This window comes from Amblyomma mixtum, chromosome 4 (assembly GCF_055824585.1).
Source record: "Amblyomma mixtum isolate Tamu chromosome 4, ASM5582458v1, whole genome shotgun sequence".
Lineage (NCBI taxonomy): Eukaryota > Metazoa > Arthropoda > Arachnida > Ixodida > Ixodidae > Amblyomma > Amblyomma mixtum.
Window position 1 is genome coordinate 53708088 of NC_143015.1, and position 25302 is coordinate 53733389.

The window sequence follows — 25302 nt, forward strand, 5'->3', positions numbered from 1 at the left end:
AACATTGTTTTTGTAAAATTTACAAAAGATGCCTTCTACATCGTCAATATCTGGCATTCTAAAGACTTGCAGTGAAGATTTGAACAGTATGGCCACTCCACCGCCCCTTCCATCTCGGTCTTTGCGAAAAACTTTGTAGTTTTGTGGTACGAATTCGCTGTCAAAAATATTTTTTCCCAACCAGGTTTCAGTGAGTGCAGCGATTTCTACATCATGCGTCAATAGCAGGCCCTCAAGTTGCGTAGCTTTGCTGACAATACTTCGACAGTTGACGTTTATCAGTGTGAACCTTTTGTTCATAATATGCGTCTGTCATTCCCTCTTTTTAGATATAGGATAGGGCTCATTCTTCACTTCGTCCCATCCGAACATAGCACCGTCGATAACCAGCTTATCAAATATCAGTTTGGCTTTAGCGCCGTTAGCCTTCTCCACTGCACAGCTTTGCCACAGCTTTTTTCTAATTTCACGAACTCGGCTGGAAAAGTCTTCAGCCACAGAGAATTTGGTTCCTTTCAGCTTCGAACAAGCCTGTAACACCGAAAGTTTTTCTCTGTAGTCCTGAAACTTCATAATTACGGGGCGGCTTTGATCTTTCTTCTTTTTTCCCAGCCTGTGACACCTCTCTATGCTATTGATTTCAACTTTCAATTTTTCTTCAAAGAGTTCTTTCCGGATCGCATTCTGAAGACTGGTAGGAGTTTCTTCGTCACCCTCCTCCAAACCATAAACAATCAAGTTATTTCTCCTACTCCTGTTTTCTAAATCATCAATTTTTTTTAGCATGTATGAATTATCTTGCTCAAGTTGAGCTACCGTTTCTTTTAGATCACTGACCACTTTGCTTATAGATGCCAGACAGGATAGTTTGTCTTCAAGGTTGGTAATGCGAACAGCTAAACCTCCGATTTTATCCTCCAGCGTAGTCTGTTTTTCCAGTAACTGGTTAATAGAGGCAGTCATATTGGTTTGGCCTGAAACAAGCTGAAGCAACAAATCCTCCTGTGTTGGACCGGGGTTAGATTCAATGTCACCGCATGACAATAGATCTTCTGTGAATGACCGGACATCAGATAAAAAGTACGCAATGCATAGTGGGCAAGGCAGCAGCAATAGGCAGCGGTTATCGCTGCGGAAGCATTTAGTAGGCATATAAGAATCTAGAGAGAAATCTGGAGAGAAAGTAACACAAAAAGCGTAATTATATTCCACAGATAGAAGGAATAAAAAATGAACACAGATCCCCTCGAAATACCCCTCCTAATAGTAAAGCTTGAACAACACACGTCATTCAGATTAGGCATTGAAGAAACTTTTTAACATTAAAATAACGAATTACCTGTAAAGAATAAATAGGAGTGGCTAGCCAATAAGAAACAATAGAAATAACACAACCTAATAAGAAATTTCACCCTATAAAGCCAATCGCAACACAACCTATTGGTGTAACGCAATAAGATGTGCACAACACCTACATGCCGCAAAGCCACATCAGGCGCACTTCATGAGCGTGCTATTGCGCCCCGAGGAAGGGTGCCCAGTGCAGCACTCGTCTTTGCCAGCCCAGAAAACAGCACTTTCAATTTATCCCCATTTCCCCCAGCCTCTAAGCAATCAGGCACCTTTTGAAAACAAGTGATTCACATTTATTCCATCCCTACCTTGTCACAGCGACAAAAATAGCACTTACAGTATCCGGAACCACCGGATGCAAAATACATACACCTATATAATCAATCCCTCCGTTGAACTACATACAAATAATACATATTATATAAACGTAGGAACGTACCAGAAGTGAATGAATCCAATTGTCCTTCTCAGATAAATTTAAATACCACGCGCAAAACAAATATTACATGCGAGAAGTAATTATCTTAGATTCTGTTCCAGCAATTTTTATTGCAGTGCACAGCAGCAATGCTAACAACAACCTAGAATGACCTTACATCCGTGAGCGAAATGTCCGCAGTTTCTGCGATATAAATAATTCATTTCAATAGTGACTCCTGCAAAGAAACAGCCATCGTTGACTACTACATATCTTTCATGCCTATTTCCTTTGAACCCCATCTTCTTTAACTGTGCTTATGGCCTATTATCGCACATTACATACAAGTCCTTATTTATTATCTTTTAAATATATTTTCTGCTATACGAAATTCTTTATTTAGTGGTTCTTTTTTATATTATTTGTTTTAAGGGCGTTAAACATAACTGGCATGCCCGGGACGCTTTTCTTTATGTTCTTTTAATAAGTGCACTAAAGTAAAACAAATGCAGGAGTGATGTTGCAGTGCGTTTCCACAGGAACGTGTGAGCGAGGATGCCGCACCAGGCCTTTCGGTGCTTTTGTGCTCGCGAGCCAAATGTAAAAGCAAACACAGATACCAATCCCTAAGCTTTTTTTTGCAATTAGAAACCACATTGTGGCAAACGGTGAGTTCAGCCGATCAATATTAGCGCCAGCAGGCACAAATGAGGCGACAGCTTGTGTGTAGTAACCACAAACGCTCCGTTCCAGTAGCGAATGTACAATTTATGGTCGGAAAAAGTCAGAAATTGATGCACGTACCTTCATATGGAAGTGGTAGGCTATGTGATCAGTTGCCCTTTACACACACTTCAGTTGCACGAATATATCCCTGTCCTGTATAATGTGCTCTACCTGATGCACAATAAAAATCAAACGGTCTTCTTTCGTGACATTTGCGCACCGGATATATCCGTCAAGATTGCTTATCTTCTTGAAGCCGCACTGCAAACGGTACTTTGAGAACAAAGCTTCCCCTACGCCCCCCCCCCACCTCTCTCTCCTGTTTAATGAAATTCCCGCTCATGTGAGCGCTGGTTGTTCGCTCTTGGAGCCCCTGATGTCCTATGTTAGAATTGCTCTCACCGACTCAATGATTGAGCTTGCTCCGTGTTCCTATGCTTTCCTGCGTGCTCCTTATGCATGCGTTGCTGTGTGTTCCTTAATAAACGGCAGATTATGTTACACATAATCTTTTACCCCAAGTCCCCTGTTTATGGGAAGCTGGGAGTGAAGGCTTCCAAAACTGCTCTCCCATTTAAGGTAACTAAGAGGCTTAGCTTATAGAGAAACATCATCGCCACACTTAACGTTTGCAATTTCTCACGCCTTGCTCACGGAAATTGAGGAAATTTTGTTTATTTCAGCGGGGAGCCTGCGATACCTTAAAGAACAATTTGAAAAAAAAAAACGGACAACTACTCCTAAATTTCACGTGATAGGGTGTCGCACGTCACAACTTGCTCATTAAACTGTGGTCTTAAGGTGGCACATGCCACAATAGACATAAGTGGTATCAATAATGTTTCATTATAATAATAATTGTTTATAATAATAATTTTTTTCCTTGCATATATTACTAGATTTTTTTCTCTCCTTCCCGCTGAACAGAGCCCAAGTGGCGAGATAATGGCGTATAAGGGTGCCTAATTACATTTCGAGGCACAAGGTGCAGAACTGATTAATGCAAATCTATGCAATTATATTCTCTTACGTTGTTTGAAAAACCTTATGCGGGGGGGGGGGGGGGGTTAAAAACTGCTTTTTTAATATTACAGCTGTCTGTGCGCGTAATCAACAGTGTTGTCTATGAGAAGCGACGTAGCAAAGAGCGGCCAGACAATGGCAACACCTGAAGGATTTTCAACACAGTCTCGACTTGCTTTTGCGCAAGAGTTACCGAAAGCAATCTCAGCAATGGAGGCGCGCACTGTTTGCGCATGTACGCACTCAAGGCAGCATAAATCTTCAATTTTATTTCTTACGGTCTACCGACCACGCGTCTGTCCGCATGTTTACGAGAGCGGGTGCATTCTTTGCGAGTCATGCAGCGGTGTCCGAAGAACGCTCGGTAATAACCGCTGATGCACCAGCAGCCATTATCCCTGTTCGCCGCACAGAAGTCCCCACCATTAGAGCACTTGCAGGTATAGCAGCCCGGATGAAGGAAATCTGCAACGAAAACGACAAAAAAAGAACAGAAAACAACTTGCTGTATACATACGCTTCAGTAATATTTAGGACTGAAATTTTTTCAGTTAACTGGAAGCGAACCTAGAAGCGACAGTGAAGGCCGCTGCATGATAGGGATGTGTTTTCGCGCGTTGACAAAAATACTGAACAATTTTTTTGCAATTATCTACAGTTGTAAGGTACAACCTTGAAGCATTAAAGGGGCCCTGTAACATAATCTGAGTGCATTGCTTTGCTTCCTTGTTGTAATTGTTAAATTATGGTGATGCTATTACCGCCGGTCATAACAGGCATATTTCTGTATTTAATATTCTAATTTGCTCCAGAACCAAAATCATGGCACTGGCGGTGTCCGCACACAGCGGTGGTCTTTTTCAGCGGATATGGCTTCAGCTGGCGGGCGATTATGATTGAATGAACAACTAATAACAAGCTAATTGTGTTCGTTACAGAAATACGTTATGTTGTGTTGTGTCCCTTTATATGAAATTGAAAAAACTAGCATCGTTTCTTACTCAAAAGCCTTTTAAAGCTTGTTTAAAAAAAGCCCCAGCAGAGTAGCTGGCTATTACTTTGCATCAAAGAACTCCGCGACCTCCTTAGTGTATTGTTACCTTCTACACTTATGTTGACCTTACTTCCGATGCATTTCCGCTCGTTTTCTTTTCCGCCTTCTTACCGACGAGCGCGCGTATCTTTAAAGGGATACTGAGGCGGTTTTCGAATCAGCTAACCTTCTAGGATTTTGAAATAGTGTCATTGCTGATCACGTCTGTGAAATTATTTTTTCGATTTTGGCTAAAACAGTGGCGCAATCACCAATTAAAAACGCGATGTTGAAATTTCCCGCGCCCCGCGCGAGCGCAGGAGAGGGGAACAGCGGAGAGGGAAACCTCGTCCATGTCGGCCAGCGTGACGTCATGTTGAGGAGCCGGAGATGCTTCGGCGCACCCGAGCGCGCTTTCAGCGCGCGTTGTTTCTCGTGCTGCATGCGTTGTTCCTCGTACTGCGTGCGTTGCGACGTACAAAACGTGTCAGCCGATCTTGAGAATCAGATTCAACAGGTACTACTCTGCGTTCGTGTCCACGAACAACTACGGCCGCGACTGTGTCGTATTCCACTGTTTTCCGCAATACCACAAGCTCGCAGCACAACCGCTCGCTGCTGTGTCGAAGAATTCAAGCCGACTAAAGCAAGCTTACTCTGCTCGAAACACTTTCGTAAGAGCGGCTACAGGCAGAGCTTGTCCTAGTGTGATCTCTGGAGATTTCTGTCGAAAAGGCGCGGCTGAACCATGACACAGTTCCATCGATTTCCTCGCGCATAAGAGGTGTGTCGCCATTCCGAAGAAGCGCCTCTTTTAAAAGTAGAAACATGCTCACTTAGCCCCTGAAGAAACCTTATAGAGGCTTAAGCATGTGTCGCTCTCCTCAGCTTAGGTGCGGCCAGACCACCTGAGACGTGCTCAGCAAGGCTCGGTTAGTAATTTTATACTCGGTTCGACGTGTCCAAGCAAGCAAGCAAGCAGAGCAAAGCACAATAAAGCAAAGCTAGCAAGCATCGAAGCTCTTCATATGCGGCATCTCGTTTAATCCTAGCTAAGCAATTAATATGAAAGCGTTCGACGTTGATTTCGGATGCAAATTTATGAGAGAAATGAATGCCAACCGAGTTTTTGCAAAAAAGCACCGCAACCTTACTCAGTTTCTTCATCAAGTTGTGGCAGCGGGCGAGTTGCAACTAGCTTGGCTTTTAAACACACATATAGTTGGCAACTACTTCGCTGAACCTAAACTGCAAATCTAGGAAGGGCGAACATTTCCGAGGCAGCGATTAATATTTTCTGGCATCTGCTGAACGCGCCAGGATTGAAGCGTATTTGTGCACGTATTTGGCTTGGTTTCCAGCGCACCAATGATTGCGTCACTATCTTGTGGTCACATGCCTCGCAGTGCTTGGCCACTGCGCTTCGCTAATTTTGACACCAACTTTGTGCTCCTTCATCGTTCACTTGAAATAATTTCTTGCCCCAACCTGCAACGCCGGGTACTGAGAACAGGATTTACACAGTGTTTTGGGCCTTTTATTTAGGATGACGCTCTTCCGGGCGAGCCAGGAGGCGTCCGGTGGTGGTAATTGACTTGAGTATTGTTGGCACCCCTTCCTTTCCGAGAACACGAGCCGATGTTGTGCTGGCACGTTTTACGCATGGTCTCTATCGCGTCTTTGACGCTGGCGTATGCTTGTGCTAGGCATAGAATTTATTGCTTGTGTCTTTTTTGGTTTCAGGCGATACGTGGAATGAGCAAACTGTAGTATCCTTTACTTCGGTGGTCAGTAAAAAAAAATAGTCGCCGTATTCGCTTTTACAACGACACGGAAAGCTGCGATCTGCCCTCAACGCAGCGCCGGATCCGCATCGGCAGCTTCTCCAGTCCTCAAAATGACGTCACGACCTCTCTTGACCAATCACGGGCGGCGGCGCGCCGCGCGGCGTGCCCCGCGGCACAGGCCGCATATTTCGGCTAAAAAAGGCAATTCGCGCTTGTTTTTGCCTTATTTGGATGCAATATTCCAGTATACAGCATGAAAAACTATAGGATGCCGCTGCCAGCCCGATTTTCAGAAAAACTGCTTCAGTCTCCCTTTAAGCAGGAGACACATGTTCGATAACACATCCTGCGCGCCGCTCCGGTCGCCGCTTCCGAACTGACGCACCACAGCAAGCAGGGACACACGGAGCGCCAAGCACTGCTGCGCCGCTCTACCCAAGCTCCGCCTACAACCGGTGTCGCAATTCGCCGCCCTGCAGCAGTGTCTGAGCGCTGCTTGGCTTGGTATACAAATATTGCAAGAAAAGACAAGACCACCTTGTTATCAGAAAGACGGCCAGCTATACTCGAGTAGCGACAAAGCATGCCTGCTTATGTTGCGAGCTTTCGGCAACGGCACCGCTCGCGGGCGCTCCGGGAGACGAGCTCTGCTGCTGTCTGCCGTGGTCGTCGCTAGGCCTCTGTTTCGCATCGAAGTCGCTGGGGCCGGCGCTTCAGTGGTTGCCAGCGCTCTAATTGAAGGCCTACTCTTCACACCGCTTTGCTGTCAACAGCATCATCTCAAAATAAAATAATAGTGTAGTCAATTTCCGCTGCGCCTTCAGCAGCGAAGCTATAGCGGGCGCCAGTCGAGCCGGACTCGGGCAAGCCGCAGCTGCGAGGCGGTTCTCGCAACAAATTCGCTCGTGCCACTGTTGTCACTTTTACCAGCAACTCGGTATTGGCCAGTGACCCAGAAGAATAATATATTCCTCATTTTCCTATCCCAAGCTTTATTATTTACGTCGAGAACACTCTTCAGCTAGTTTTTACGACGCCGGCAGACGGGATCCCATCTCCGGCGTCCAGGCTGGCCGGACAGCATGCTCGACTTACTTCACGTTCGCACAAGAAAATACAAAAAAAATGGCTGAGGCTTAGCTAAGGTTAAGCCTATTCAGATGCGAAGCATATTGATGGCTAGGCTTGGTTCTTCAGTTGTTGTAGAACGTTGTCGCCGAGCCGCATATTGAGCACGCCGCTTAGCCAGACGTTGATCCCGCTCTCCATCGGTCTCTGTGGCACGCTGAAGCTTTCGCTTCTCGTTCAAATCAGCCCTGCTTCTAGGCGGCATCCCAACACCTGGCCGCCTCGTAAGTGCCCGGAAAGCGAGGCAAGCTCAGCTTTATACCGAAGCTGTAGCGTCACGTGGTCAGCTGCAACGCCTCTGATGTGCAGCCTCCACCGCCGCGGCCGACCGCGCGAGCCGGCAGCCTATCTCTCCTCTGCTGTGACGTCATGTTGTCACGTGGTCAGCCGCCGCGCCTCTGATGTGGAGCCTCCACCGCCGCGGCCGACCGCGCGAGCCGGCAGCCCATCTCTCCTCTGCTGTGACGTCATGTTGTCACGTGGTGTCACGTGGTCACGCTAAAGGTCAATGGTAGCTCCACTGCCGCGCTCGACGGGCTGTAGTGTAGCTCTAGTAATATGCTTCGCATAAAACAGCCATGTTACCTGAAAGGATGCTTCCTAGATTCGAGCAACGACAGCATGCCTGTACTAGAGTGGAGCTTTCGGCTCCTTCGCTGCGTTTCAGTATTTCACTCTCCAACTCTGACAAATCGGGGAAGGCCATTCTTCAGCGTTGCACAACTTCGGTGTTGCTGCTGTCTGTTGACACGAGTCGAGCGCCCACGTGCTTGTACCCATGGAAACGACGCCGTCAGCGTCAGCGAAAACGTGTTACAGCGACCAGGAAACTGAAAAGCCATCTTCCGAGACACTGCGTTGACGTGCTCGTGTACGCTGTTTCGATTGGTCCCGCTGTATGTCGTCATTGGTTGAGTGAAGCGGTAAAGCGAAGACCGGGAAAATTTGAGTTGAGGGCAATTTTTCGTTTGCTTGTATTTTGAAAATTCATTTCTTAATAACTCCCGTTCAAGTGCACCGATTCCAGTAATTCTTTTTGATTCGTTATCTGCATGTCATGAAGAAATAATCTAAAGCATATGGGAAAAGCGTTGCTGTGCCCCTTTAAGTTCCATCCACTGACTGTGCACAGATTTATCCTTCTGTACTGCGTGGACAGTCTGTACGGAATGGATGCGCGTGTATTGTGTTAACGATGCACCTAAAGGTGTACTGAAATTGTGAGCTGCGTCGTTTCACACAAACTGAACACCTCTGGCGCGGCGACACACATTCCTCAATTACACGGAATGCTGTATCAAAGAAAAACACATCCGCACCATCCCCTTGTCCCTTTACCCTGCTCCCTGGTGAGCCCGTCGCGGCATTCAACCTGTCTGCCTTCTCTATGACCTTAATGCCCACGAAGTATCCAGCAGTCCCTCAGCGAACTCCATGCATTCCACGCTCGCTACTGAACCTGAGCCTGGCGAACTTTTGCGCGCCGCCATCGACGATGCTCTTCCGTCCACCTGCCGCGCGCTGCTCTCAGCCCTTCTCCACACATTCCGCTCCGCTTTCGATGCAGCCCATCAGCCGTTAGGCCGTACATCTAGCGTGGCCCATCGCACTGAGATCGGCTCGCACCCAGCTTTTCGACAGCGTCCCTATCGCGTCTCTACGGCTGAGCGTCTAGTGATAAGCGAGCACGTTGAGGACATGCTTCACCGTGGCGTCATCCGTTCCTCTCACAGCCCTTGGTCTAACTCCGGTGGTGCTGGTCAGGAAGAAAGGCGGTTCTATCAGGTTTTTTGTCCATTACCGGCGACTCAACAAAATTACCCACAAAGACAATTATTCACTCTCCCACATTGACTACGCTCTTGATTGCCTCCAAGGCGCAGAATACGTCTCCTCCGTTGACTTGCGTTCGGGCTACTGGCAGGTACCGATGGCTGCCGCTGGCCGTGAGAAGACCGCGTTCGTTACCCCTGACGACCTTCACGAGTTCACCCTTATGCCATTCGGCCTGTGCAACGCGCCAGCCACATTCGAAAGAATGATGGATAACGTCTTACGCAAGATGAAATGGCACACGTGCCTCTGTTACTTGGACGATATAATTGACTTTTCGGCAGATTTCTCTACTCACCTCACGCGCCTGCAGCAGGTTCTGACTTGCCTCACCGACGCCAGCCTGCAGCTTAATCTGAAGAAGTGCAACTTCGGCGCCCGGCAGCTAGCCATCTTGGGTCACATTGTATCTAAGGAAGGCGTTCTCTCTGACCCGGCCAAAATCCGCGCTGTTGCCGAGTTTCTTAAGCCAACATCAATCAAGCAGCTTCGAAGCTTTATCGGTCTGTGCTCCTACTTTCGGCGCTTCATCCGAAATTTTGCGTCGATCATTGCGCCACTCACGAAACGACTTGGAACCGACACCCATCTGTTCGCTTGGTCACCCGAATGCGAAGATGCGTTCACCACGCTGCGCCTCTTATTTCCTGGCAGCTCATACTTCGCCACTACGACCAACAGCCCCTACCGAGATACATACGGATGCAAGTGGCGTCGGCCTTGGAGCTGTCCTGACTCAGTGGAAGTATGGTTTTGAGGAGTTCGTCATCCGCGTTGTACATTGCTCTGACCCCAGGCACATGGACGCCGACGCTCGATTTTGATGTCCACTGCCCATCAACGCTCCATGCTCATCGGTACCAGAACCCGTGCTCTCGCCTCTTACCACCTCTGATATGCTTGCGGAACAGGGCAAAGACCTGTGGCTTGCGTCGATCATCGACGTCGTGTCCAACGATCGCACTGCTGTGCCTTCGAGCACTCTCCACCGCCAAGCAACCCCTCTTGCCCTCCGCGATGACCTACTCTAACGCCGTAACTACACGCAAGATGGTCGACGGTAGCTCCTCGCGATATCTCGCTATTTACGTTCTCAGATCTGTGCCTCGTTTCACGCTGACCCACAGTGCGCCCACGGTGGTGTGGTGAAGACATTTCAAAGAATCTCTCAACGTTATTATTGGCGGGGAATGTAGGGGTACATTGGACAATACGTCCGCTGCTGCATCGCCTGTCAGCAACGCATGTCTCCCGCGCCCCGTACGAGCGGCTCCTTGCAGCCATTACCGTGCACGGCCCGCCCATTCGATCGTGTTGGCGTCGACCTCTACGGCCTGCTCCACTGCACGTTCTCTGGGAACCGCTGGATATTTGTTGGCGTTGACCACCCGATATGCAGAGACCGCCGAACTACCCGCAGCCACTGCTCGCGACGTCACCCACTTCCTGCTGCACAATTCTGTTCTTCGAAATGGTGCGCCGCGCGAGTTGCTCAGTGACCAAGGTCGTGTCTTTCTTTCGGACGTGGTGGAAGCCCTCCTCCAAGAGTGTCGCATCATTCATCGGACCACCTCTGCCTACCACCATCAAACTTCCGGGCGGAGTGAGCGCTTTAATCGCACTCTCGGCAATATGCTCACCAAGGACGTCTCGTCAGATCAGTCTAACTGGGAGGCTGTCCTGCCTTTTGTGACATACACAAAAAATACCGTCACCCAGTCAACCAGCAGATTTTACCCTTTGTACCTGTTATATGGCATTGAGCCGTCCTCCGCAATGTACACGATTTTGCAGTACACTCCGGACACCTCCGAATGCACGCCCCTTTCCGAACTCGCCATGCACGCTGAGGAATGCCGCCACTGGCCCGTTATTTCACCTCGGACTCCCAAGGTCGCCGAAAGGATGATCACGTTGCCCATCAAACCCCGCATGTTTTCTCTCCGGGATCATTAGTTTGGCTTTGAGTCCCTTCCACTACAGCGGGATGGTCATCGAAATTCAGCAGAGAACATCATGGCTCATACTGCGTCGTCGAATCAACGTCCCCTGTTAATTATATTGCAGAGCCGCTTACAGCCGCTTCGGACTTGCGTCGTCGCGGCCGTGAACTTGACCATGTCAGTCGGCTCAAGACTTATTACGATCCGCTCCTCCTGCCATCACCTTAGGTCGCCAGGATGGCTCTCTCTTCCATTCCGAGGCCATTGTAGTGAATTATTACGAACGCGCCTCATGTTGCCTCTATGGCAGACGAAGTTGGCGACGAAGTGCCGGCGCGCGGCTACATCTCTCTGGCTGTCTAGACTAACTGCGATTCTGCTGCAGGCCGCTCACCTGTTTCATGAACAGTATCACCGAGTTTACTAGTGCACGAACCCCCTTTCGGTTTGGTTTGGTTTGTGGGGTTTAACGTCCCAAAGCGACTAAGGCTATGAGAGACGCCGTAGTGGAGGGCTCCGGAAATTTCGACCACCTGGGGTTCTTTAACGTGCACTGACATCGCACAGTACACGGGCCTCTAGAATTTCTCCTCCAAAGAAATTCCAGCCGCCGCGGCCGGGATCGAACCCGCGTCTTTCGGGTCAGCAGCCGAGCACCATAACCGCTGAGCCACCGCGGCGGCGAACCCCCTTTCAATATATATATATATATATATATATATATATATATATATATATATATATATATATATATATATATATATATATATATATATATATATATATATATATATATATATATATATATATATATATATATATATATATATATATACCGAGCCGGATATATACAGAGCCAAGGCCCCGATGAAGCAGTGTGTGTGTGTGTGTGCGCGCGTATATATATATTTATATGCGAAATTGACTAACACTTCATTAAGGTAAACATTTATTGGAAGTTCCAATAAATGAAGCGTGCCTCAGTTTATCATTTTACCTCTAGTAACCAAGTACGTTTATCTTTTTGTGCCATATATATATATATATATAGAGAGAGAGAGAGAGAGAAAATAGGCAAGTATGTCACTTATCTTCTTTTACCTCTATGTGGCGAATAAAACTAGTCGAATTTGTGTTTGTCACCTTTGGCCATGTCAAATCTCACAATGCCCGGCGCGTTCGCTGCAACTTGCACTGTCACGCTTGCAGACTGGCTCGCGCGGGGGCCGCAACCACTGTTGACATATCGGCCTGCCGGCGAATTGAGGTCGTTGCGTCTAGCCAGCAGCTGATTTCGTTCACTTAAGCCACGTTTGAGAGCAGCACAATCGTTGCACGCGAATGCGCTATTCACCATTTTTTTTTGTATTTCGCGGGGTTTCTTTGCAGCTCCGAAAAAAGATACACTTGAGGGTTTCTTTACTTCAAATAAATGAAATTGGCGTCTCTGAAGGTGCTCTCCTACTTTTCTGTTCACATTTTCTGTCCAAAGTCAATATTTACGCATTTAGAAAGATTATCTTAATTGTTAAAAAAATAATTGCAAAACAAAAATTGCCTACGATGCGCAAGCCGGTTGGTAGATGTATGTAAGTGGTTTCCCTGGCCTACCTCTAATACTTTATTGTTTAGCCCTCAGCTGAAGTTAGCGTGGGCACCCTGTGTGTGTGTGTGCGTGTGTGTGTGTGTGTGTGTATATATATATATATATATATATGTATATATACATGGTGTCCCAGCTAACTTGGACCAAGGTTTATAAAAAAACTAAGCATCCTTCAGAATTGAAATCACGTGGATGTTGTTAAGGTTTACCTGAAGTTAAAGTACTATTTTTTTTTCTCCTTCTATTTGAATAATTAGTCGAGATAAATAAATTAACTTTTTAAATATAGCTTGAAACGTTCCGGCATCAACAGGAAAGTTATAGAGCTGCACAAATATCGTCCAACCCAGGCACTTTCATCGAGATAGACTTAGCGTGGCCGTTTTTATTGGGGAGAAACGAAAGCCCTCGGAGTTTAAAGATTACCACGTGACAGCGCGCTCTGTGCGCCCGAATGCCCCGCGATTACAGCGCTCTCATCCGTGCTTTGTAAGAAACATGACCCGCTTCGGGCCTTTCGTGCTGCCCAAGACAGGGCTTGGCGATGTGCTTGGTTCCAAGATAAGCGCCAGTTGGTACGGGCGGGAGTTGAAAGAAAGCGCGGCTCCCGTTTCTGCGGCAATAACTGCACCCTCACGTTAGCAGAATGCATGCGAAGGAACGATGACAATCTCATGAGTTTGAATTTGGGAGCAAGGTCCAAACAAGCAAAGACGCATATAACAAGCCGGATAACGTCGTGTGAATTACGGTGAAAAACAGGAGCCGCGCTTTCTTTCAACTCCCGCCCGTACCAACTGGCGCTTATCTTGGAACCAAGCACATCGCCAAGCCGTTTCTTGGGCAGCACGAAAGGCCCGAAGCGGGTGATGTTTCTTACAAAGCACGTATGAGAGCGCTGTAATCGCGGCGCATCCGGGCGCATACAGCGCGCTGTCACGTGGTATTTTTTAAACTCCGCGGGCTTTCGTTATTCGCGAATAAAAACGGCCACGCTAAGTCTATCTCGTTGGAAGTGCCTGGGTTGGACGATATTTGTGGAGCTCCACAACTTTCCTATTGATGCCGGAACGTTTCAGGCTATATTTAAAAAGTTAATTTATTTATATCGACTAATTATTCAAATAGGAGGAGCGAAAAAATGGTACTGTAACTTTAGATAAAACTTAAACACATCCATGCGATTTCAGTTCTGAAGAACGCTTAGTTTTTTTACACATCTTTGTCCAAGTTAGCTGGGACTCCCTGTATATATTGCCACCGTCCGAACCAACCAGTGGCGCCGCGCCGTGGCCGAACTATTTAAGCTGGGACTTGCCAAGCCTTGGGCATTCGAGGTGCTCGGAGATCGTCTCCTTCTTCGCTCGAGCTGCCTGCTGACTGGCACGCCCAGCTCGTCTTATTAGAACCTGGTCTGTTTCTTCAGCCGTTTGTCGGTGACATATTTGGTGGAGGTGCTAGATAGCGTCTCATGTGCTCTGACTGCGAGGACACTCTTGATGCCTGTCATCCACGCGTGGACTCAACAACCGTCCACAAGGCGAGCCGCCGCCTGCGAGGACTACAACCGGAGTTCGGCCAACTGACAGCGCCGGTAAGAGCGGTAAGAGCAATGACCGCAACCGTGGCTAGCCAGACGACTCAGCATTCCGGGAATGCCCCGCCATTCGTCCTTCACGCACCTCGGTCGCCGCCGCCGTTCCACGGGGACAGGTTCGAGGACGTAGAAGACTGGTTGGCCAGCTTTGACCGAGTGGCCGGTTTCAATGAATGGGACGGCGAGCGCAAATTGCGCAACGTCTACTTTGCGCTGCAGGACTCGGCCAAAACATGGTTCGAGAACCACGAAGCTTCCTTTATCACCTGGGAGGCTTTTCGTCGAGAACTGCTAGCGACCTTTACCACCAGCGAAAGAAACGAAAAGGCTGAAATCGCCCTGCACTCGAGGTCCCAGCAGTCAAACGAGAGCGTCGCGATGTTCATCGAGGACACGACGAGACTCTTGAATCGGACCGACCCTGCTATGCCCGAGGCCAAGAAAGTGCGTCACCTAATGCGCGGCGTAAAGGAGCAGCTATGACCCGCCAAGAATAGTGGCCGACTTCACAAGGGAGGCCACGAGTATCGATCGCTCTCTGCAGGAACGGGGCGTGCACTACGGACATGAGGCTACTGTAGCAGCCGCTTCCCAGTGTACGCCTACGTCGCTGCCCGCCGAGGAGCTTCGGGAGCTTGTAAGAAGCGTAGTGCGCGAGGAATTGGCGAAACTTCGTTTTGAAGCTCCACAGGCCAGTGTCGCTGCCATAACGGACGTAGTCCGTGACGAAATCCGACTAGCTGTGCAGCCGCCCCCAGCTCCACACCCGGCGCCCTCTGTTATGACGTACAGCGAGGCACTACGAAGTCCTGGGCCAGCGATGCAAGCCTTTTCCCCCGTCGTTCCCATGCCAGTGCTATCTCTGCAGTACGCAAGCGCAGCAGTACAGGCCCCCCGTGAGCAAAGCGCACGTGTGGCGTACGCCAAACAATCGACCGCTCTGTTACCACTGCGGGGAGCCCGGCCATATCCCCCGTCACTGCCCCTACCGGAGAATGGGCCTAAGGGGGTTTTCACCTGACGCACCTCGACCGCGCTAATGTGAAAGGCCACGGGATATCGAGTTGTACCTGGCTGATGACGTGCAGTCCTCGACCCCGCAGCGGCGCCAGTCCCGGTCGCCATCCCCAAGGCGGTTCTCTTCACCGGGCCGCCAGTCGTCCTCTGGCCAGCTCAGAGGTGCGTCCACACATCGAGAAAACTGAAGACGGCGTCATCCGGGGGTAAGGCCACCGCTATTGAACCGCGTCAAGAGCCTTCATCCGAAGATTCGCGGCGATGCTCCGACCGACGACGACCTGACCCGATGACCTCAACGACGCGCTGCGACCGACTGGTTTCTGCCGAAATTCCGGTATCCGCCGACAACCACGACGTTACCGCAATAGTGGATATCGGCGCCGATTTATCTGTAATGAGCAGTTGCTTAGCCACGGCCTTGAGGAAGGTTCTGACCCCTGGTTCTGGGCCACAGATCCGGACAGCTGGTGGCCACGTCGTAACTCCGATCGGTGTCGGCACTTCGCGAATCCAGATCCGCGGAGTTACTTTCCCTGTTTGCTTTGCTGTGTTACCCGAGTGCTCCAAGGACCTCATACTCGGTTGTAGTTCCTTCAGGAGTACGGTGCCGTAATCAATCAACAAGAGCTAATCGTGTCGTTTTCCACCCAAGGTCCTGTCGACGACGATACCGAGCCACGAGGGCTACGCTATGCGTCTGTGATGACCAGGCACTAATCCCGCCAAGAGCCAGCATACTTGTTACCGTAGAGTGCGATAACAGCCCCAGCACTCGTGGCATCGCTGAAACCAATATCTCACTGCTCCTTGGTAGGCAAGTCTGTGTAGCTCGCCGAATTATTGAATTGAACAGTGGGCGAACCGAACTTCTGGTGGCCAATTTTGGTCCTGAACCTCAGTGTTTGCCTGGCACAACAGATATTGCGTATTTGGAAGAACTTATTCAATTCTCGGGACAGCAGGCGTTGTCCGAAATCACGGCATCAGTAGAGGCACCGACCACTCCCATAAAAACCGACATGAACCCCAACCTCCCTTCTAATCAGAAACGCTGCATGGAGAGCATTATCGAATCTTTCCGCTACTGTTTCGACTCGTCATCCAACGTTAGGCAGACTCCACTCACAAAGCATCGCATTATAGTTGACGCAAACAAGCGACTGTTAAGCGAGCCCCCTTATCGGATCTCTACAAAGGAGCGTGATGCCATTCGCCGACAAGTTCAAGAAATGCTCAGGACTCGTGATACAGCCTTCCACGAGCCCATGGGCATCGCCTGTTATTTTAGTGGCGAAGAAGAATGCAACCCTACGGTTCTGTGTTGATTACAGGCGTCTAAACAAAGTCACCTAAAGAGACGTGTATCCTCTGCCGCGCATTGATGACTCCCTGGACCGGCTACGCCACGCCACGTACTTCTCGTCACTAGATTTACGCAGTTGCTATTGGCAAATCGAGGTGGACGAACGCGACCCGGAAAAGACCGCATTTATTACACCGGATGGTCTGTACGAATTCCGGGTGCTCCCTTTCGGCCTGTGCTCGGCTCCTGCCATTTTACAGCGGATGATGGACACCGTGCTTGCGAATCTGAAATGGCTGTCCTGCCTCGTCTACCTGGATGACGTTGTCATCTTTTCCACCACGTTCGAAGAGCACCTGAGGCGCTTGCGGGCTGTGTTCACCGCAATTCATTCGGCCGGTCTTTCCCTCAAGCCCGAAAAGTGTCACTTCGCCTTCCAGGAGCTGAAGTTTCTGGGTCACATCGTGAGCGCAAAGAGAGTTAGCCCTGACCCCGATAAGACAGCCGCTGTCGCTGCTTTTCCCGTGCCAACCGATAAGCGAAGTGTGCGCCGCTTTCTGGGTCTCTGCGCCTATTATCGGCGTTTTGTGCAGAACTTCTCCCAGATCGCTGAGCCCCTCATCCGCCTCAAGAAGGATGCCGAACCGTTCCTCGGGAGCCAGGAGCAACAACAGGCCTTCGAAGACCTCCGCACTCGTCTCCAACGGTCGCCCATCCTGAACTGCATACAGAATCCAGCAACATCGGCCTCGGTGCGGTCGTTGTGCAGTGGCAGGATGGTCTCGAACGCGTCATCGCGTAAGCAAGCCGTACCTTGTCACGCTCGGAGGCGAACTATTCCACCACTGAAAAAGAATGCCTGGCAATTGTGTGGGTAGTGACCAAATTTCGCCCATATTTATACGGCCGCCCATTTAGAGTCGTCAGTGATCACCATTCGCTGTGTTGGCTGGCGAACCTGAAAGGTCCGTCGGGGCGGCTTGCACGCTGCAGTATTCGTCTTCAAGAGTTCGATATCACCATCGTTTATAAGTCCGGTAGGTAGCACATTGATGCCGACTATCTGTCGCGTTCTCCTGTCGAGGACGACCGAGCTGATCTCGACGCCGATTCTGTGTTTCTCGGCGCCATCTCCACTTCCGTCCTCACTCAACACCAAAGGGACGACAGTAAACTACGGCCTCTCATTGAGTATCTTGAAGGAAGCGCAAAATCGCCCCCGCGAATCTTCTGACGTTGTCTGCCGTCATTCTATTCGCGCGATGGAGTTCTATACAAGAAAAACTACCGCCCGATGGAAGCTGCCTATCTGCTCGTCGTACCTGCGGCCTTGCGCAACGAAGTCCTGCAGGCGTGCCACGATGACCCATCTTCGGGTCACTTGGGTTTTTCCCGCACTATGGCTCAGATACGCCAAAAGTACTACTAGCCCAGGGTTGCTGAAGTTGTACAGCGTTACGTCCGAACTTGCCGCGAGTGCCAACGTCGCAAAACGCGACCGACTAAGCCAGCAGGACTACTACAGCCTATTGATCCGCAGAAAGCCCCCTTCCACCAAGTCGGCATGAACTTACTCGGCCCCTTTCCGGAGTCCTCGCTTGGTAACCGCTACATGGTGGTCGCCACCGACTACCTCAGCCGGTACTGTGAAACTAAAGCTCTCCCTCGCGGTACCGCTGATGAAATTGCGAACTTTTTTGTTCAAAACATTGTGCTTCGTCTTGGTGCCCCATCGTCGTTGTAACTGACAGGGGAACGGCGTTCACCTCGGCCCTCACATCGGGTGTTGTGTGCCTTAGCGGCACGAGTCACCGAAAAACAACCGCTTACCACGCTCAAACGAACGGACTCACCGAACGGCTCAACAAGACGATCGCCGACATGATCTCCATGTATGTTGACAAAGACCACCGGAACTGGGACGCCATACTCCCTTACGTCACATTCGCCTATAACACTGCATTACAAGAAACGACGCGTTTCACTCCATTTCGTTCAGTGCATGGTCGCGAAGCCACCACCGTGCTGGACGCAAAGTTGCTTCCGACTAGTGCTACGTCATGTGCTGTGGGTGCTGACCACTTCGTTCGTCACGCCGACGCCGCCCGCCAACTCGCTCGACAGCGCATCCGGCACCAGCAAACTCACGACGCTCGCCGCTATAACCTCCGCCACAGAGCTGTTAGTTACCAGCCCAGCGAACACGTCTGGGTTTGGAGCCCAATCGGCATGCGTGGACGCTCCGAAAAGGTCCTGCGCCGATATTTCGGCCCTTACGAGGTACTTCGCCAAGTCAGTGAGGTGAACTATGAAGTCCTTCCCCAAGGAACAGTTCGCTCCTCCAGACGGCCGATCTCCGAAGTTGTCCATGTCGCAAGGATGAAGCCGTACCAAGCCTTCAAGCACTCCAGGCGTGTCTGCACCTGCCGCCAGACACATGCAGCGCCCCTGTTCTTCCTGCTGCCCACTGTTGCGGCACCGAGTCGGTGCCCTGCAGAGAGTGAGTGAGTGAAGAAACTTTATTTCCGCCAGAAGAAGACCCGTGCCCCTCCGGGTCCGCACGCAGGCGTCCGGGGAGGGGCAGCGTCGCAGCTGGAAGACTAGCAACGGTATAGTCGCGCAGCTTCTGCTGCCAGGCGGGTAGCGTATCGTTGTATGCTAAGGTCGGCACTTCTGAGTATGGTCTCCCATTCCTCTGCATTATTGATTCTGCCATATCCTGGGGCACTGGGGCATCTCCATAGTATGTGCCCTGCAGAGAGGGGGAGCAATGCCAGCGTCCGAACCAATCAGTGGCGCCGCACCGCGGCCGAACTGTTTAAGCTGGGACTTGCCAAGCCTTGGGCATTCGAAGTGCTCGGAGATCGTCGTCTTCCTCGCTCGAGCTGCCTGCTGGCTGGCACGCCCATTCCAAGGTCTGTTTGTTCAGCCGTTTGTCGGTGACAATATATATATATATATATATATATATATATATATATATATATATATATATATATATATATATATATATATATATATATATATATATATATATATATATATATATATATATATATATATATATATATATATATATATATATATATATATATATATATATATATATATATATATATATATATATATATATATATATATATATATATATATATATATATATATATATATATATATATATATATATATATATATATATATATATATATATATATATATATATATATATATATATATATATATATATATATATATATATATAGCCTCGTGCTTGAGTGCTCGCCTCGGCTACGGGAGGTCGGGGGTTCGATTCCCCCGGCCGCCGCTCCACCCAGCCGGTCAATCCAATGGGAACAGGCGGTCCCCCGGCCTAGCGCTCGGCTCTTCAGGGGTGCACCGCGTGGGAAGGACAGCCTGCGCCGCAAAAGTGTATATATATATATATATATATATATATATATATATACACACACGCATGACGGAAGCCAACAATCACCGAAACCAAGGTGAGTTTGTTCTTTATTTCTGGCGTTCATTAAAGGGAATTCATAGGCGATTATTTTTTAACGATAATGCATCAGAAAGCACAAGAAAAAACACTCATATGCCACCGGTCGGGGCCGAACCCACGGCCTCTGAATTTCGCGTCCGGTGCCCTACCAACGAAGCTACGGCAGGGCTGTCCAACCTGCTTTCCGAGAAGTTTATGTGCGGTGTAAAGGAGCCTTGATAGTGCTCACCAGCGTCACCCTTGTCCATAGCGCACGATGTAGTTCAGCAGGATTACCGCGAGTTGCACGCGAAACGCGGTGAAACCATGAAGGCGGCAGCCGCGTGAGAACCATCTTATGCTACCTATACCATCATGACTGCCAGGACCGAGGCGGTTGTCAGGTAATAAACCAATAATCTTTAATTGATTACCACCACAAAAAAATCTATACGCCCTGATTTCGGTGAATGTTGTCTTCCGTGATGTATGTCATAAAGAGCCCTTCTTTTCCTTCTCTTATCTACTGAGCAAGCAGGGTTCGTAAAATCTGATGTGTCCTGCGAGAAGATGGCGGAGGGTTTCTGAGAGCAGTTGGTTCTTCTGTTCTCTGAGCTCCTTGGGCAGCAAGAAAGATCGAAGTCTTTTCGCCCAGCAAAAATTGCTATTTCAGCTGCAGTAACTTAAAAGTTGTTAAACTACTTGATCTCAGATCATCACTAAGTTTTGCCAGCCAGGATTCATTGCTCTTAAAAGTCGAAGGCGGTGAAACTGCTTGTCGCCTACGTAATCCTGGCCTCGAATAACTTGCTTTTCTAGAACAGTGTATACTGCAAAGAGCAAGCTGGAGTTCTAGTACACATGAAAAATATGCAACTGTTCCTGCTAAATCTTGGTTCTTTAGAGCTGACAAGCTCAAACGCGCCTCGAAAACAATGCCTTGGCAATTTAAGTCCCAGTAAGTTTTAGCCTCTAGACCCAACAGTAAGCGGTGCACGCCACCATTTTTCCATATTTGCTTCGTTGCTGTTAGTTCTGCCAAACATATGCTGCTAGAACTCAGTATTCCATATGTTTTTGTCTCCCCCTACTTTTTTCGCCACAGTAACAGGTGGAAGTCTTCTGCACCGGTTTGTAACTAGAGATTACGTTGAATAGAGCTTGCACCGGGCCTCCTTCCGCAGTCAATTTTGAATGCACTATGGTAAAGTATATCGAATCTGTCTGCGATAAGCACGACCGCAGGGTAGAAAAATATTTGCCGCTATCGCGGCACGAGACATTTTTGTTTTTTCCTTTTGTGAGCTGCCTAATTAGGGTGGCAGAAGTGTGATAATTAGGCAGCTTTATTGCACCCTTCGATGTCTCAAAATTCAGACTCAGAGAACCGTATCATTTTGCGCCGTCGGATGCGCAATTCTGAAAGAATAAGTGGTAGTAAGCAGAGAAGAAATTTGACATTTGAGAAAATAAACTTTGAAGTTTAGTCGCTGCTTTGGCTCGTTTGCAGGTCCGTATAGCTTCGCTATGCGGACCTCACAGAATGCCCCATAGCAACGAACGGAAGCTCTAACCTTCTGTCATCTTTAGGAGGATACAAATAACGGTGCCTCGTGGCGGCGAAAACAGCGAAATTCACCATACTCACGGAGCGTTCAATCCGCGAATCAGTCTGAATTTTCGGTTGCCTAGCAATAAGAATATGTATTTATAGAAAATGTTTCTTGCATTGTTCCCTGTACTTTATCAGCAGGGAAGAGTGAAAGCTCCTAGGGTACGAAATAAAATTAATTTAGAAATCGATATTCTTGACCGTAGAGGCCATTTTACTGCATCGTCCCTTCGTAAAAATAAATATATTATATTTCAAAGCTTTCAATTATTGCATTCCAAACAAGTAGCAGTAATCGGCCTGCTAGTTTCAGAGAGTATGTACTGATTTCTTACTGGTATACTCCATGAATGCAAGCATAACTGACTCACATTGAGACGCAACATGAGATGCGAGCACCACAGCCACAAGGATGGTTGCCCACAGCGGTACATTTGCCATATTTTCAGCTCTCTGCGCAGAAAGGAGGGATCTTCTCGAATGTTATTTCCGCAAGGCCAAAGTAGTACTGCGCTCTAGTCTTCTAGCGCGCGCTATTGGTGGTTATAATTTGGGCCTGTTGTGGGCGCTGAGAAACAAGATTTATTTTGTTTGATGAAAAAAATGAATGGAGCACTACAACGAGGTTTTTCTCTGTGCGAAAGTGCCTTGGTTGTTATTTTAAAACGCATTCTTTAATCCTGCGGCAATGAAACGATCTTTCTTGCGCTAACAGCTGCGGCATGAATGGGCGCGAGGTCCTCTCCCAAGTGTATTTGAAAGAGACATGTAAGGCAAAAATTGCTTCGCGTGCAGAATGTACATAGGGCAACATGCTTCCCTAGAACACGTTCTGGATGTAAGCATGTGCAGTTAAACTTATACGATTTCTGTAATTGTTTACTTCTTGGTCGCAGCGCCTTTGGTTGGTGGGGAACAGGCAGTTCGCTCGTTACAGACATGCGTTTTGGCCTCTGTACTGTTCTCAAGAAAGCATTCGGATGGCGACTTTCGTATGCGATGGTTTTTTGTGACATATTTTGCATTCCCAGATAGCAGCAAAGTGATAAGCTTTGTGCGCAATTGTATGTTCCCAATTTCTTCTCATTTATGCAAGGTTCACTAGCAATTCGAGTAATGTTGAAAGTTGTACGAGTTGGTGATTCCTCATGTCAGTCTTCGCCCTAGCGTAAACGAACAATATATGCGGGATAGTCTGGGGTTGTCTGCTGTGGCTCTTCTGTGTCTTCCTCTTAGATACTGGTGCCCAGTTGAACACGACGATTAAGTGGGACAGAAATATTACGCTTAAATCTTGTTAAGAGAGATTTTCTTTGAAACCTTTTAGGTTAAAGTCGCAGTAAATCTATCCTATCTGCTTGCAGGAAACGGATGGCTATTGCGGTCCATGAGATAATGTTCTGTTTCCAAGAAACGCGGGAAGTGATAGTGATTACAGACTCTTACCCAAACATCCTTGTTGCACAAACTTCCAGAATCATCACATGATGTGACTGTGGTTACACAACCTTCTCTATATCCTCGCACTCTGAGGTTCATTCGCAGCTTAAAATTGTACCAGTGCTTCAAACAGTGACAAGTTTAAGCCTAGAGACGTTTTTTTTCAAAATGAAACGCAGCCTCCAAATTTTACTGCGCAAACACTTGCAGCCAACAAGCGCCAAAAAGCGTTCGCGTGCCGCGGCGTTCAAACAAGTTTCCGCTCCTCACACTGCAAAAGTCCGGCGCAATACGGACTGTGGAAGACTACTACAAATGAGGTATAATCGTCCAATAAAGGGGATAATGTAGTTTTTTTAGCGCCAGCATTAGAAAATTATGCAGGAAAAATCTGTTCTTATATCTGTCGATTTGGAGTGTCGGTTCGAAGATGGAAAAGTGGAAATAGAGGTAGTAAGAGCACGTCTAGGGAAAGGGAAAGAGAGTGTGTAGACGAAGAGTAGGCGAAAGGGAGCCGGTTGTGTGTGGCGGACAGTAGTGAAGTATTGCGGCGAGTGACACTGATTGTTGGTTTAGATCAGGGGTGTGGATCGAGGTTACGGTGCGCCACTCCGTTATTGACGGACGCCACTCAACAACGCCGCTCGATCGCATGATTTGATCTCATTAGCGGCCCCAGCTGCTCTGTCCATGCAGAATACTAATGCTAGCGCATACTCTCTCTCAACAATTGCTTTGATCATCTATAGCACTTTTTCTACTATTCTTCATTTCAATCTGCCCGTTGATAGACCGATTGACGCCTTGCCTTGGATCCGAACCGGAAGCAATTTCGCTCCCTACTCCTCAGTGAGTACCTACCCTCGTGTGAGTGTTGTTTCTTCAGGCTTCACTCGTTCGCAGCGACATCCACTCTAAGCTGCATGATGGCGGAAGTTTCGAACAGTAGGGCGCTATATGAGCAGCAGCAGACCTTCTTGTAGAGCTGTTACTCATTTAGAAAGCCGTGTCTATAACTGTAGTCAAGGTTGTGAAGACATTGGCTAATGTTTTCATTGAATTTTCTTCCATTATGTTGCATTTACAAAGGTCTTTTTATGGCAGCAGCGCACCATTGATGTCCATCTGGCTTGTTTCAAGAGGCCGCGGCGCAGTGGAAGAGCGAGCCAAGCAGTTCTTTCGAATATGTCGGTGGGTGTAGATATGTTTTGGTTCATGAAGATGTGACTGACAGGTGAGCCTCCCGCCTGTGCCTAATATTCGTAGCGCAGTGGCTCTACGGCCTCCAAAATCTAACATTCAGCCCGCTGCTGCTCGAGCACAGAGATCCTCACTCCGCAGATAAGCCGCTACCCGCTCACTCTAAGCGACTTAATCTTCGCTTCAGGGGCGGCGTTGGCGGTTTGGGGCGTACTAGGGTATTGCCAGATGCGCTGTAGACTTGCGCTGGGCTTTTGCGGAAGCTTCGTTTGAAGGGTGTCTGTGGGTTGAGGGAGACGTCGCGATTCAACCGAGAAGGAAGTGTCAGTCTGTAGATGCTAATGTAGGTCAGCCTGCTCTCTCGAAGGTGTGTGATGAGTGGAAGTTACAATTGGTGGCCCTAAAAAAATTCGCCTTGTACTACTGGCTCTTCCTCTTCTATGCCTATCACCAGCTTCTCCCAGTCCCAGTCCACTGTGGGGTGCCCACTGCAGCCAAAATATGACAATAGGTGACCCATCCTCGACAGCAAAAATGAATCATAATAAAGTTTACTCGAGCTCTCCCTTTCCTTGTTTGGCATCCCCTGGTAGCTAGCCCAAAATATTGATTTGTTGGTACATCGTATATTTGTCTAGTCTATATTTAATACTCTTTTCATCTATGTACACTTAATCGCCTTGTGGACTTCATCATTACAAGCAGTTCTGTTTCTGTGTGATGTATAACCGCTTACCTTTTCTCGTGTAGTCGTGAATCCCCACCCTGTTGCAGTTATGCTCCTCTCAGC

At 48.4% G+C, this 25302-nt stretch overlaps 1 protein-coding gene across 1 annotated transcript in view; it reads right to left on the bottom strand.

The window, feature by feature from the left end:
• Window positions 1–312: 312 nt before the first annotated feature.
• The window catches only part of LOC149346502 (uncharacterized), a 28818-nt gene continuing 3828 nt past the window's right edge, over window positions 313–25302 (bottom strand). Inside the window, exons 2-3 of the mRNA XM_089541358.1 lie at window positions 22244–22325; window positions 313–1172 (exon numbers count right to left, since the gene is read on the bottom strand). Coding sequence (XP_089397484.1) covers window positions 313–1172; window positions 22244–22325 — 942 coding nt within the window. The remainder of the gene's footprint in view (window positions 1173–22243; window positions 22326–25302) is intronic.